This window comes from Caretta caretta, chromosome 14 (genome assembly GCF_965140235.1).
Source record: "Caretta caretta isolate rCarCar2 chromosome 14, rCarCar1.hap1, whole genome shotgun sequence".
Classification (NCBI taxonomy): domain Eukaryota; kingdom Metazoa; phylum Chordata; order Testudines; family Cheloniidae; genus Caretta; species Caretta caretta.
Genome location: NC_134219.1, coordinates 45,280,079 through 45,294,690, shown reverse-complemented (window position 1 = coordinate 45,294,690; position 14,612 = coordinate 45,280,079). Strand labels below are relative to the sequence as shown.

General features: G+C 53.8%; 1 protein-coding gene across 4 annotated transcripts; it reads right to left on the bottom strand.

Annotated features, from left to right (window-relative positions):
- Window positions 1-5,629: 5,629 nt before the first annotated feature.
- Window positions 5,630-14,609, bottom strand: LOC125621537 (uncharacterized). Of its 4 annotated transcripts, none has more exons than XM_048818414.2 (5): window positions 14,479-14,609; window positions 12,458-12,571; window positions 9,854-9,922; window positions 8,570-8,686; window positions 5,630-8,307 (listed from the first exon to the last, which is right to left on the bottom strand). In XM_048818414.2, exons 2-5 carry the CDS (start codon window positions 12,489-12,491, stop codon window positions 6,011-6,013), a joined length of 2,517 nt encoding a protein of 838 aa, XP_048674371.2. In that variant the 5' UTR covers window positions 12,492-12,571; window positions 14,479-14,609; the 3' UTR covers window positions 5,630-6,010. The 4 variants fall into 4 exon arrangements, with proteins under 4 accessions (XP_048674371.2, XP_048674369.2, XP_048674370.2 ...); XM_048818412.2 differs by having other exon boundaries at window positions 5,631-8,307; window positions 9,854-9,925; XM_048818413.2 differs by having other exon boundaries at window positions 5,631-8,307; window positions 9,854-9,925; window positions 12,458-12,568; window positions 14,479-14,608.
- Between the last annotated feature and the right edge of the window lie 3 nt (window positions 14,610-14,612).

Sequence of the window (14,612 nt, the reverse complement as noted above, 5' to 3'; positions counted from 1 at the left end):
GAGTCAATAAAGAACTATTGTAGCCCAGATCAACGGCCATGGGGGCTGTAGTGAAATGTGGAACAGGGCAGTTAGTTTTGTACCTGACCCGAGGCAAGTCATGAGCACCTTCAAGTCCAGTTGTCTTCACCCAATTCATTTAGCTCCTGGGTGAATCTAGTGATCAGCCCCATCTCTTGTTCTATGTTACGGATCCTCTGCTCCACAGCGCCCAGGCTTTGCACCAGCTCAGCCATCAGCGACCTCATTGCCTCCTGGTTTTTCACAATAGTTTCTAAACAAAAGGAAGAACACCCATATCTAATAGAACACAAGTTTCCCCTTTGCCAAAGAAAATCTAGTAGAATATGTTACTGTTCAGTGAAAAACACACACCCCTTGTAGAGCTCATTGGAAAATGGGCTCCGCCCTCCCTGAAATTTTTGACAAAAGGTCAAGAACCAAACTACTTTGATTTAGAAATGCTGGCAGTGCCTCATGAGAGTTGTACTTCAGTTTTCTCATATCCCCATTCTCCTCTACGAGTCAAGCTACTTTCCCCAGGATGCACCACAGCACAGGACTCCCATGATGGAAGACTAGTGCATCGTGGGAAAAAGAAGTTTGGCCAGAGATCCGGACCCACACAGACCATAATCTTCTCAGCTTGACAAGGACTTCTTACCAGTCCTTTTTGCCCCACCACCAATCTTATCTTCTACTTAATTTGAAAGCACCTAGAGGCAGGAATCGTCTTTTTGTTGTTTGTATAGCAACTAGCAAAGGAGGGTCATAATCAGCGCCTCTAGTCTAGGGACTCCTGGACTACAGACAGAGCGAGTGTTCTCACTTTGCTTTCAGCAGACAGGAGTAGCTGCACTCCCTCGCCCTCCTTCCATTAATCCGAACCCCTTTAAACAGCATAAATTCAGTTTTTTGCACAGCTCACCTAGTGCCAACATGCCCATCTCTTGGTTCACGTCTTGCTGGATGGTAGAGGGAGCCTCCAACGCAAACACCTCCTCCCACTGCTGGGGTGCAGGAGTGGTTGCTGGGATAAGTTCCTCTTGGGGCTTGCTTTTATCATCTTCCTGCTTAGCAGATCTGCAGGCTGCAAGGAAACCCAAGCTGAGACACTCGTTAGAGAATCCACAGCAGCCAAAACAAGGCTCCTACAGCAGCCAAAACTATTTTTTTTCAGGGAGCAACCACTACAGAGCAAATCACATACTGAAGAGTATTGTACCTTTGAGTACCCCGGACTCTCACTGACCAGATGCTGAGCTGCTAATTCCTCCTAGTTCTCCTGGGCTGAAACAAACTTAGGATACAGAATTTTTTGTGTGTGGAAACAAAATCTATTTAGGAAGATCCCTCAAGGCCCATTTTAATCAAAAGTGCAACTTACATCACTATATGCTTCTATTACAAACCAACGTGTGCAAAGCAAAAACGGGAGACAGGAATAAGGTACTAAACTGCTGCACACCAACCATACTAATCCACAGAGCAGGAACACCTCTTGTTCCAGAATCTCCACCCCACAGCTCAGAACCAACAGTCCCAGATTGTCTACCTCAGTGGTTCTCAGATTGTGGGTCAGGACCCCATTTTAATGGGGTCACCAGAGCTGATTTAGGCTTGCTGGGGCACAGGGTCGAAGCCCAGTCCCCACCACTAGGGTTACCAATTTTGGTTGGATATATTCCTGGAGATGTCATCACATGACAATCTCTAATTAAAGATTTATCTTTAATTCCGGGAGACTCCAGGCTACTCCTGGTGGGTTGGCAACCCTATGCACTGCCCAGGGCCAAAGCAGAAGCCGCCCTAGGCCGCGGGGCTCAGCTTATAGGCACCCTGGGGCTGAACCTCTGGGACTTTGTCCCCTCCCACACGGCAGCAGAGCTTGGGTGGGCTCAGGCTTCAGTCCCCTCTCCTGGGGGTCACACAGAAATTTTTGTTGTCAGAAGGGGGTTGTGGCGCAGGGAAGTTTGAGAATCCCCAGTCTACTTTCAATATGTTTTTATTTAGTACCTGAAAAATACTGTCATGAAACCCCACCTAGGCAGTAAATCCCTAGGAGCAGAAAGATCAGGATGTTTCTTTACAAAACAATGTTAAAGAACAGAAAAATCAACCCACTTCTATCCTCCCCCCCAAAAAAAAGAGTAAAAGAAAAAACACACAGAATTAAGATATAGGTGTTTGGTGAACGGCTGATCCTAACTGCAAAAAAATGAACCAAAGATAAATAAAACAAACTAAACCCAAGAGGACAATCTATTCAGAATTATACTGACGAGCTGCATAAAGACGAGCAACACTTTCCAAACCACGTTTTCTTTAAAACTCCCCTAGCAATCTAGAGAGCCCTACCCTACTAAACTGCCTCTATTGTGTACTTCACTGTACCCTAATCCCCAGAAAAAACCCCCGAGTTTTCCCCAACCCCCTTTAAGTACCTGGGCGCCGCTCTGCGCCCCCACTCCTCAGCGGTTTCAGCCTGAGCTCACCCAGCCTAGCCAATACGGACGAGCTCGCCCCAATCTTCTCCGGCTGCAGCACCTGGCCGCCTTCGGGCTCCACCGCTGCAGCTACTCCCGCCGGTCCTTCCTCCTGCAACGCGGCTCGCAGCTCGACTCCCGCCGCCACCGCGCTGCGGGCAATAGCCGCCAGCCGCTCCCCTACCGCGGCCAAGCGACCGCGCCGCTCCCCGCTCATCCTCACTGCTGCACTCGCTCCCCCGCCCACCAGGGCTTTATGTAAAGCAGAGCCGGACGCCACCGAATCAACCTGCTCTCTGCCAGACCTCACCGGAGCAGTTTTCACACAGGTCCGCTCCAACTAACATTCGAAACACCTCCCCCCCCCCCCTTAATAGCCTCGTCTAGTCCAGCCTCATCAGTTCTGTTCTCATCCACCTGTTTCCGCCCCAGCCTTGCGGTTTTAGCCCAATATAAGTAGTTTCCTTTTCAGGCAGCTCATCTGCTCACAAACTTCTCTTGCTCTGCTCCCAGAATAAACAAACAAACAAACAAACCTGGGCCCGTTCAGTTTCCCCTTGCCAACCAGCAAACCTACAGGAAATTCAGGTAACCTTATTTGCTGAGTCGCTTCATCTTTATTGAGAGCATTGGTAGGAAAGGAGCGTGAGGTACCCAAAATTAATACCCTAAATTATTCTACCAAATATGCTCTAGGAATTATTCTGGGAGAATACTCTGGCCTGTGGTATAAAAGGAGGTTAGATTAGATTATCCCAATGGTCCCTTCTGGCCAGAGAAACTATGAATCATATTTATTTGTAGGGGAATACACACAGGTATAGATTTACACATCTCACATCTATACTTGATGTCGTAGGTTGATACCCTATGATGGCATTTTATTCTCATCAAGAATCAAAAATCTGAGTTAACATCAAGTTAAAGTTGCTCCTTCCTGTTTAAAAAAAAACCTCGGCAGCTAATTAAAACCGTAAAGATTTAAAACAATGGCATGGAAGGATGAAAAGAAGAGCAGCTAAATAGTGAAATATCCACATGGCTCAGAGAGTCACTCAAATCAAATATTGCGTATTGCACATTGAAACTAACAAGCCACCTTAACCCTGACTTCGGCAGGAGAAAAATTAACTTTGATCTTAGTAACTCCAAAGAGGAGAAAAGAAAAACAACCTTAACTCTGGCCTCAGAATGTCCAAGAGGAGGAAAAAAAATAGAACCTTAACTCAAACGAGTTAAGGATTTGTTTTTCCATATGAAACTTTTCTCATTCTCTAATTGAAATCAAATTAATACTATCATTGATTATTTATATTATTACAGTGCCTGTGAACCTCAGTCACGGACCATGACCCCGCTGTGCCTGGCGCTGTACAAAATAGAGACCAGATAGTCTCTGTCTCAAGGAGTTTACAATCTAAGTATAAAGTCTTGACTTTTTGGGAGACTCCTGCACCCCATCTAAGGCCCATTGTGACTCAAGTTTTTTCAGAACAGAGGACTCCGGACTCTGGGAATGTTGGAAACGTAAGTGCTACTTTATTACAGCTAGTGAAAAGCAAGAAATAAAATTAAAGAACCCTTCTGCCCAAGCTGAATGCACTGATCCCGATCCAGGCAGGCTGCATTTACAGGGGAAAGATATCAGAGTCCTTGGCTGATCCTAGGTCCTGTCACCCCAAACAGTAAAGAGCATTTTACTAAGTTAAAAGGAATGACAAGCAAACAGACAGACAAATGAATCCAGTTCTAAAAGCAAATGTCCCAGCCCCAGGAAATCCCAGGATCTGGGTTTAGTGAGAGGTAAGGAATCAGTTGTTACAGTTACAGGATATTGTAATGTTAACTCCTTCTCTGCTGGCAGCCGCTCTCTCAGACAGGGGACAGGTTCCAGCAGAGTCTCTGTCTTCAATCCCAGTTCTAGCCCCTTGCTGCGAGTGTACCTGAGGGGGTGAGTGTGACAGACAGGGTCTCTGTTGTCCCCACCTGGACAACAGCTGGGCTGTCAGGCCTTTCTGCAGCTTCAGTGGAGGGGATTGGCCTGCATTCTGATGCGGCCTGGACTATTATCTCTTCTGGCTCCCTTCTCAGGTCAGATTTGCCCTCTTGAGGAACTGGGGGAGACACCCCCCTTTAGTCCTTCTGCAGCATCATTTGTAGACACAGAGATCGGCACCTGCCGCCCCAGATATTTCTGGCTTCTCACCCGTGCAACGAGTGCTCAGACACTGACTTCCAAAGAGCAAACCTGGACTTGTCCCAAATCCAGCCTCCCTACCTCTCCTCCTTTCACGCCTGACTGTATCTCATGTTGGTAATGGGATCGGAGTCTCACTTACTTCCCCCGTGGGGGTCTCTGCCTCACATGCTCAATTGTCAGCGTTGGTGCTGGCGAAAATCCTGGAGCCTCCTGTGAAACGTTCCCTGAATCAGAAATGTGAATGATCACTCGCCTAACGGTACAAATGTGACAGTGTGGGGGGTTATTGGGGAACAGTATAAATGTACCACTCAGGATTTTGGGGAATCATATAAAAGAGGCACTCAGGTTGGGGGGGCTGGTTGATGGGGAATGGTACAAATGTGACGCTCAGCTGAGTGTGGAGATGAGATTCTTCCTTCCCACAATGCTCAGTCAGAGGCAGGCTCTCCTTGGCCCTGCTAGCACCCCAGTCGCCTGCACCCCTCATCAACCATCCCCCCCAGTTCCCCAAATACAAGTCCGCACCTCTGCCAGCCCCCCCCAATAAGTTGACCACCTTTCTAATGGCTGGTAACTGGACCCCTGAAGCCCCACCCCTTGCTTGGCTTCTTCCCCAAGGTCCTGCCCCCTTCTCTGCCTCTTCCCCCAAGGCCCCTCCCCTTTCTCCGTCTCTTCCCCCAAGGCCCTGCCCACTTCTTCACCTCTTTCCTTGATGTCCCACACCCCTGCTCCGCCTCTTCCCCCCACCCTTAAAAAAAACGGCCATCAGGGCCTGTCAAATGGCACCCAGACACACAAGCCAAAAGCCAGCCTGTCTGGGTGAAAACCGGACTGGTGGCAACCCTACCCCCCAAACGCACAATGCAGCCCCCTCCCAGCACCTCGTCCTCACCTCCTCCTTTGTGCTCCAGGTGCTTAATTCACCCCCCCTCCCCTGCAAATTCTCACCCCCCACGCCTCCCCGCTACTCAAGTGACCTCCTCCCCTCTGGCTCTGGTTCCCATCCCCCTCAGGCATGGGATCCGGGGGTGAGCCTGGTGCTCTCTGGGGTGACACATCCTCAGGCCAGGGGCGGCCATGGGACAGGGAGTGGGTGGGTGCGCGCGTGGCGGGAGACCACCTCTCGTTGGTCAGGCTGTCTCCCTGCCCTGTGGGGTGGCTGGGTTAGCGCCCAACAGCTGCCAGGAGCACCCACTGTCTGTCCCCTTCCTGGGGGCCTGCCAGTCTAGAGAGGAGGGCCTGCTGTCCGTCCCCCGTTTTGGGAAGGGGGCGGGGAGCCACTGGCCCCGGTAAACAGCTCCGGAGGAGGACGGGAGGCTGGTTAGGAAGTGGGCGGCAGCTGGGGCCAGGCCTCCTGGGGCAGGGCGGAAGCCCAGCCTGAGCTGCCATCCCCCAGCCGCCATGGGGTGGGAGCCACGTCCGGGGCAGGGAAGGCTTTCATGCCCCACCCCCGCAGCCCCCCGGCAGCGTGGGGGAAGGGCACGGATGCTGCTGTGGCGTCCTCCGCCCAGGCCGGGGGCTGGCTGCTCCTTCTCTCCCCTTCCCCCCACCAGGTTGGCAGGAGGGAGAGGGCAGCCTCGGCACCGGCGGCGGCGGCCGGGCCTCTCTGTGGTTTGGTCGGGACAGCGGGGGCGGAGCCTTTCTCCGCCTCAGCCACGCCCCCTCCCTTAAAGGGCCGGTGTTGGGTGGCGGTGGCGTGGGCACGCTGGTGGCGGTTGCGGTGGGAGCTGCGGCTGAAGGCCTTGCCACAGTCGGGGCACTTGTACGGCTTCTCGCCGGTGTGGACGCGCTGGTGCCGCTCCAGGTGGGAGATGAAGCCGAAGCTCTTGCCGCAGACACCACAGGGGTAGGGCTTTTCGCCCCGGTGGGCCCGCTGGTGGGCCAGCAGCTGGGCCCCCGCCGCGAACCGCTTCCCGCAGTCCTTGCAGCGGTGGGGCCGGCCGCCGGAGTGGACCCTCTGGTGCTGGGCCAGGGTGGAGCTGACGGCAAAGGCCTTGCCGCACTCCTCGCATTTGTAGGGCCGCTCGCCGGTGTGGACCCGCCGGTGCCGCTCCAGGTGGGAGCTGACGCTGAAGCCCTTCCCGCAGTCCCCGCACTCGTAGGGCCGCTCGCCGGTGTGGACCCGCCGGTGCCGCTCCAGGTGGGAGCTCCAGGCGAAGCCCTTCCCGCAGTCCCCGCACTGGAAGGGCTTCCCGGCGGCGTGGGACTTCTGGTGCTTGGCCAGCGCCGCCGGCTCGCCATAGCCTTTCCCACACTCAGGGCAGCGGTGTGGCTTGTCGCCGGCGTGGACGCGGCGATGCCGGTCGAGGTGGGAGCTAACACTGAAAGCCTTCCCGCAGTCCCCGCAGCGGTACGGCCGCTCCCCGGTGTGGATGCGCCGGTGCTTGATGAGGGCCGAGCACCAGCCGAAGCGTTTGCCACACTCGCCGCACTGGAAGGGCCGCTCGCCGGTGTGAATCCGCTGGTGCTTCACCAGCGAGGAGCTCTGTCCGAAGCCCTTCCCGCACTCGGGGCACTTGTGGGGCTTATTTGCGCAGCCCAAAGGCGCCGGGGGGGGCTCCGGCACGGGGACCGGGGGCGGCACGCGCCGGCGCCCGCAGTCGGCGCACTTGGTGGGATCCCTCCCGCTGCCGGCGGGCGCGGCCTGGAGCTGGGCTACGGTGGCGGCACCGAGGTGGTAGCTCTTCCCGCAGTCGGCGCATTTCCGCGGCTTCTCCCCGGTGTGGACACGCCGGTGCCGGTAGAGGTGGGAGCTGCGGCTGAAGCTCTTCCCGCAGTCGTCGCACTGGAAGGGCCGCTCCCCGGTGTGGACCCGCCGGTGCCGCTCCAGGTGGGAGGTGAAGCTGAAGGCTTTGCCGCACTCGGGGCACTGGAAAGGCTTCTCCCCCCGGTGCTTCCGCTGGTGGGCCAGGAGGGCAGCGCCCAGCCCGAAAGCTTTGCCGCAGTCCTGGCACCGGTGAGGCTTGTCGGCGGCGTGGACCCGGCGGTGCTGGGTCAGGGTGGAGCTGACGGTGAAGCGCTTGCCGCACTCCTCGCATTTGTAGGGCCGCTCGCCGGTGTGGACCCGCCGGTGCCGCTCCAGGTGGGAGCTGACGCTGAAGCCTTTCCCGCAGTCCTCGCACTCGTAGGGCCGCTCCCCGGTGTGGACCCGCCGGTGCCGCTCCAGGTGGGAGCTCCAGTTGAAGCCCTTCCCGCAGTCCCCGCACTGGAAGGGCTTCCCGGCGGCGTGGGATTTCTGGTGCCTGGCCAGCGCCGCCGGCTCGCTGAAGCTCTTCTCGCACTCGGGGCACTTGTGGGGCTTGTCTGTGGCATGGAGGCGCTGGTGCCGGATCAGGTTGGACCGCTGGCTGAAGGTCTTCCCGCACTCGGCGCAGCGAAATGCCTTGTCCACCCCCGCGGGTGCCGGCAGCTGCTTGGGGACTACCGTCTGGCCTGCAGGTTTGTCCTGATTCTTCCCCTCCAAGTTCTGGAGCTTCCCATCCGGCCCCGGGCTGGGATTCTCCACCTCCTCTTTGTCCGGGGATGTCCCCTGCACCTCTGTTTTCCCAGGAGATCCTGGTGGCTGCTCCTCCTCTTCCTCTTCCTCTTCCTCCTCCTCTTCGCTCGCTGACCCTTCGCCTACAGGGAAAGAGAATCCAGATGTGAGTCACCAGGGAGGAGGATCTCCCCACTGCAGAACCTAGAGAAACTGAGTGAGATCAGGGCCCCGTTGTGCCCGGTGTCGCACAGACACGCAGCGAGAGACAGTCCCTGCCCCAGCTGAGATCAGGGCCCCGTTGTCGCACAGACACACAGTGAGAGACTGTCCCTGCCCCCAAAAGCTCACAGTCTAAATATTTCACTCGTATGTGGTTTTCTCCTTGGCTTTACTCCTGTTCACCTGGGCTGCTACTTCTCGGGATCTCCCCGTCCTCAGAGGCCTGGAGATCTGGGACCCATGGTTCTTCCCCTCGTTCCATCCAGGAGAGCAGGTCAGGTTTAGAAATCGGAAATCCCGCTGGCAGGAGGAGAGAAGAGGACAGATTAAGTTTTGATGGGATACTAATCAGGCTGGGTTGATTGTTTTACAGCAGTACATAGAGGCTCTAACTGAGATCAGGGCCCCATTGTGCCGGGCGCTGCACAGACAAACAGCGGGAGACAGTCCCTGCCCCAGCTGGGATCAGGGCCCCATCGTGCCAGGCACTGCACGGAGACACAGTGAGAAACATGGATTGACTCCAGCACATGGTCCATGATTAGAAGGGGATTGGACCATCTCCACGACATGCATTTGACACCTTGACCTAGGTAGACGGATCAGAAAGATGCAAAGGGAAAATGATACAAATCCAGTATCTTTTCCCTAACTCCCTTTCAAAGCCCAAGGCAGCAGATGATCATTGTGGGCCCAAATCCTGTGGGATCTGGACACAGGAATCCGTCAGGATTTTTTGGAAATTCCAGGCTGAATTATTCAGCTGGGCGAATGCCTTCCCCATGGAAGCCCCTCAGCCAATAGATCAAGTACAAAATCCCGTTGGCTTGAAGTAGCAAGAGCCACTCATCATTCTATTACTGGGACAACCAGAACCTGACATCCCTTAAAGGGCAGAGGGCGGCTGGGTGAATACAGATATTTTGGTTCACCGGCTGTTCCAAAGAAATTGAGGGGGGAAAACATAGTCTCGGGTCGAACCAAAAATGATTTACTTTTTTTTTTTTTAATTTTGGGGAAACCAAAACGGTAAAAACCCCATTCATTTGGGGTCGAACGCAACATTTCCTTTTGACCAAATGCCAACCCTTGGGTTTGGATTTTGACCGTTCTGGAACGATTTTGCTGGCTCATTTGTTCACTTAAGGAAAAGGAGACGTTTGAAACAAAATGTCCTCTCGAAGCGGAAAATTGAACAGTTTCGTTTGGGAAAAAGTCAAAACGCTTCAATTTTCCAGAATTTTTTTTTTTTTTTTTCGGCCGCAACAGGCACCAATTCGCACAACGCTTCGGGGTCACTGTCGCTGCAGTTTTCCTCCACAAAAAAGTGAATCTGAGACATTTAATCCAGCTCTGCTCAGGGCTTTCAGGCCTCCTTGAGAGGTGGCTCAAATTGGGGCCCCCACCCTCCTAAGTCACTAACGACTTTTGCAAATCTCTCGTCGCCTCTGACTTGCAGGGACTTACCCGACACCAGCTCCCTGCGGTGGGATTCGGCCATCGCGGTGATCCGCGGCATGCTGATGGCCATCTCTTCTGCTAACAAGAAACGGATGAGACGGCGATTAGACGCACTGCAGGCCAGGGTGGTCTTGCCTGGGACAACCACCAGCCCAGCTCCCCCTCCCTTAGCAAAAGCAGCGCAAGGCAAAAGAAGATAGATCAACAGTGCAGGGTCTGCTGCATGACCACTGACTTTCCACGGACTTCAGATCTCTCTTACGTGGCTCCTTATTGCCACAACATCTGAGCTCCTTTCAGTCTCTAGTTAGGCTTTGGGAGAATTCCATTTTTATTTTGGTATCATTTTGATGGAGAACACCCAGGTTTATTTTTAAGCATTTTTAAAAATTATCACCAATTTCAGTGCCCACGGTTGTGGGAAATTATGGGGGGCGACCCCCGATAATAATTCTCTAATGACAGTAGACATTGCGATTCAGAAAGTTAAAGTTTTATAATGGTTAACACACAAATGGTCAACCTCACATCAGATCTTGCTCTAGGAATTATTTCGGGGAGTTCTCTGGCTTGTATTAGACAAGAAGTCAGACGAAATGTTTATAGTGGTCTCGTCTGGCCTAGGAATCTACCAAGTAAATTGCCTTAAATCAAACTCTACTAAGTTCTCCAGCAGCATTTTCCTTGCTTTGTCCAGCCACGAATTTTGATGATTATCACTGGAAATCCTCTGTTTGCCAGATGCTGGGAATGGGTGACAGGGGATGGATCATTTGATGATGACCTGTTCTGTTCATTCCCTCTGGGGCACCTGGCATTGGCCACTGTGGGAAGACAGGACACTGGGCTAGATGGACCTTCGCAGATCAGGACACTGGGCTAGATGACCCAGTAGGGCCGTTCTTATGTTCTTATGAAATAGATTTTCCTTGCTTTGTGCATGTGCGATGAAATTGATGTTTTCCGACATAGACAGGATTTGACTGCTGTCGGTGAATAACATATTGTCCTCTATATCGGTAGGGCCCTGCCAAATTCATGGCCCATTTGCGTAAATTTCACGGCCATTACGTTTTAAAAATCTTGCACATCACGGTTTCAGATATTTAAATCTTAAATTTCACGGTGCTGTAACCAAACATGACTAGGTAGTTAAAAACGGCAAAATAGAAACACGCAAAGCTCTTCAGGTTCAGCGTTTCTCAAACTGGGGGTCCCGACCCAAAAGGCGGTCGCAAATCTATTGTAGGGGGATCACGGTATTGCCACCCTTCCTTCTGTGCTGCTGTCAGAGCTGGGGGGCCGGAGAGCAGCAGCTGTTGGCTGGGTGCTCAGCTCTGAAGGCAGCGTTGCAGTCAGCAGCAGCACAGAAGGAAGGGTGGCAATACCGTGACACCCCCCCCCCCACAATAGCCTTTTGGGTGGGGACCCCCAGTTTGAGAAACGTTGTGTACTTTTGTATACTTTTACCCAACAGCATAGAGTAAAAGCGCACAGAAGTCCAGATTTCATGGTCCGTGACATATTTTTCAGGGCTGTGAATCTGGTGGGCCCTAAACATAGGGCAGAGCTGTTATCCCCGTGTTACAGACCAGAACCTGAGGTCCAGAAACACTAAGGGTGTGTCTACACTGCAAGCAGCAGTCCGCGGCAGTGAGTCCCAGAGCCCATGCTGACAGACTTCACTCCGGCGCTGAAAATAGCCATGTAGACGTTCAGGTCGGAGCTTCGGCTCTGAAGCTTAGGGACGGGGGCGGGCTGTCGTTGGCCATGTAGATGTTCCCTAAGTGACTTCCCAAGATCACGCACACACAGTCCATGGCAGAGCAGGGAATCAAAGGCTGGTTTCCCCCACCCAATGCAAAGACCCTCACCACTGCACCAGGCTTGCTCAAACAGCAAGAGCTCACGGCATATCCACATCACACTGTCAATCTGGATCCTGGCTTCTGAACATGGTGTTTCCAAGTCGGCGCTTGAGTGTCTGCACTGCATTGTAAATCTGGGCTTACAATTGCTAGCCCCGGGTCTCAGAGCCGGGGCAACACGTCCACACTGCGCTCAGGTCTGCGGCTTGAGCTGTGTCCACACTGCAAAACGACAGGGCTTGGACTCGGGCCACCCTTCTAAGTAGGGTCCTCGGTCCTGCGTGCTCACCGACCTGAGTCAGAATGTGCAGACAGAAGAGGGGCTTGGGCTGAAACCAGAGTCAGAGCCCGGGCTTAATGCGCAGTAAAAGAACTCTGCAGGGGAAAGATCTCTGGCTTGGATTCTCCAGGTGCAGAGACAAGGGGAAATCTGTAAGGAGGCAGGGCTGGGGAAAACTGAGCGGATACTTGCTAGCCACAGGTGCAAACCTGCTAGTCACTGTGAAGCACAAGTACCTACAGCCCTTCTGCCCCCACTGAAGTCTCTGGGGAGGTTAGCAACTTGGCTGTTTCTGAATGTCCCTCAGGGAGAAGAGGGGTGTGTGGTGTGGAAAACGGTCTCTCTCTCTCTGTCTCTCATGGGATCTCTAGGGGCTGATCTTCTCCCTGCAGGAATCCAAGGCGGTCACATTTCTTCAGGCCTATTAGACAAACCACTAAGCGAGGGAGAGTGAATTCTTACCCAGAGATATCAGCGTCTCATAATTCTCCTGCATGGCGTCCCTGCGGAGGGCTCTCCGCCAGCCCGCTGCACCCTGCAGAGAGGCGCCGACTCCTCATGGAAAGCTACCAGCTCCTGGGGGAAAAAAGAAGCACCCCCCACTCAGTACCAGCTGCTCCCTGGAAAATCTCACCAGCTCAGGGTGGCAGGCTGGCTGCTTTGCTCTGGAATCTGGTGGCGGTTCCTGAAATCAGCAATTCCCCTGTTTTGGGGGGGACTAGGGCTCCGTCCCAACTCGAGCTGGGTGGGCACCAGAATTTCCATTTCAAGGGAAATCCTGGGATTTTGAAATTTGGCTTTCATTCCGCAAGGAGAAAAATGTCCCCATGTCCTGTTTAAAAAAAAAACCAAAACAAAAATCGCCTTCTGTCGGGGCAACCAAAATGTCTTATTTCAGTAAAACTGAAATGTTTCATTTTGATTTGGGCTTTTTTAAATGGTATGTTCTATTGTTCTTTATAATAGAACAGAAAACCAAATAAACGTGGGAAAAAACCAGTCGTTCCGAAATGAAATTTCTGCAGAAACCAACAAGTTCCCGCAGAATGTTTTGATGTCGAAGAAATGGCATTTTCCAGTGGGAAAATGTTCTCTTGGAAATTTTTTTGGAACTACTCTGATCCCATCCTCCCATTCTGGGATGTCTAACCCAGGAGAACACGAGGTGGGGTTTCTGTCTCCCTCTAGTGGCTGCACCGTGCAACAGCCAGTGCCTCAGTGTACCCAAGGCTAACACCACTTAAGTTTTTTGTCTCCATCTAGTGGCTGCACGGTGCAACAGCCAATGCCTCTGTTCCCAAGGCTAATACCATGTGTGTTTTTGTCTCCCTCTAGTGACTGCACTGTGCAACAGCCAATGCCTCAAACAGTATATATTGCAGGCTAACAACAGGTGATTTTGCCCCATCCCCCTAACTGGCTTCACCCTGTCGGCCACAGATTATGAGCTACGGAAGCTGGGTCTTTAGGTTTATGCCGTCAGATCCAGCTGTCCAGACTTCAATCTTCGTAATGCTATATGCGCATTTTTATACAGTGTGGAAGGATGACCGACATAAGCCGGTGGTTGGGACGGGATCTAACCCCGAATCCTTCAGGACTTGCACTAACCCCTGGCTAAGAGGGTTAGGGAGGCACCTGTGTCCACCATTGTCTGGTAGGCCAGTGGTTCTCAGCCGGTGGTCCGCAGATCCCTGGGGCTCCACAGACTATGTCTAAGGGGTCCGCGAAAGGTTGTCGTTACCATAGGCCACTGGTTCTCAACCTGTGCTCTGCAGACCCCCAGGGGTCTGCAGACTACGCCTAAGATTTCCAAAGGGATCCACACCTGCATCTGAAACTTTTTAGGGGGTCCGCAAATGAGGAAAAGGGTCGAGCACCCAGTGCGCTAGGTGGTTTTCTGGAGCGGCTGGTGGCACCATAAAGGCCCCTGCTCCGGTTCAGCCTGGCAATTCCTTGTCTGTTCCTTGCTGGACGTTTTTAAGACCCCAACGCCGGGTCTCTTTCTTCCAGCGCAGACCCGGCCCCTCCCAGCAGGACGAAACCCACCGGGGACCCCCTGCCAAGGAACAGTGTCTCCGAGGCAAACGCTAGAAAAGGGCCGAATCAAAGGGGCGGTTCTGGGGGATTTTCCCTGGCACTGTCCCCCACAAAGCAGCGCATCCTCCCTCCCCCCCCCCCCACAATCCCCTAGATTGGGCTGGGGGCAGGAACTGGCTTTTCCTCTCTCAGCTCTTCAGCTTGTCCCCAGGAAAGTCAGTCTGTCCAAGGTGATGCCAATGGACCGGGGCAGATTTGCGGGGGGCTGGGAGTATCTTGCCCCCCTTCTGACTCCGCCCCCCCTTTTTTTTTCCTGCCTCCCCCCCGCTTTTCTGTCTCCTTCCCCCTCTGCCTGGGAGACTTGGCCTCTGATTCCCGGGCGGGTTTGCTGCCCCCAGCCCCAGCGCTTCCCCCCCCCGCCCGCCCCCAGGTCTCCCCATCACCTGCAGGCTCCGGCTCAGGGGCTGGTGCGGGCAGAGCCCGGAGAAAGCCCCCCCACCCCCGGGCTGGGCGCGGAGGGGGCTTGGAGGCAGGGCTCCCCCCACCCCGGCCAGCAGCGGCTCAACCCCCGGCTGGC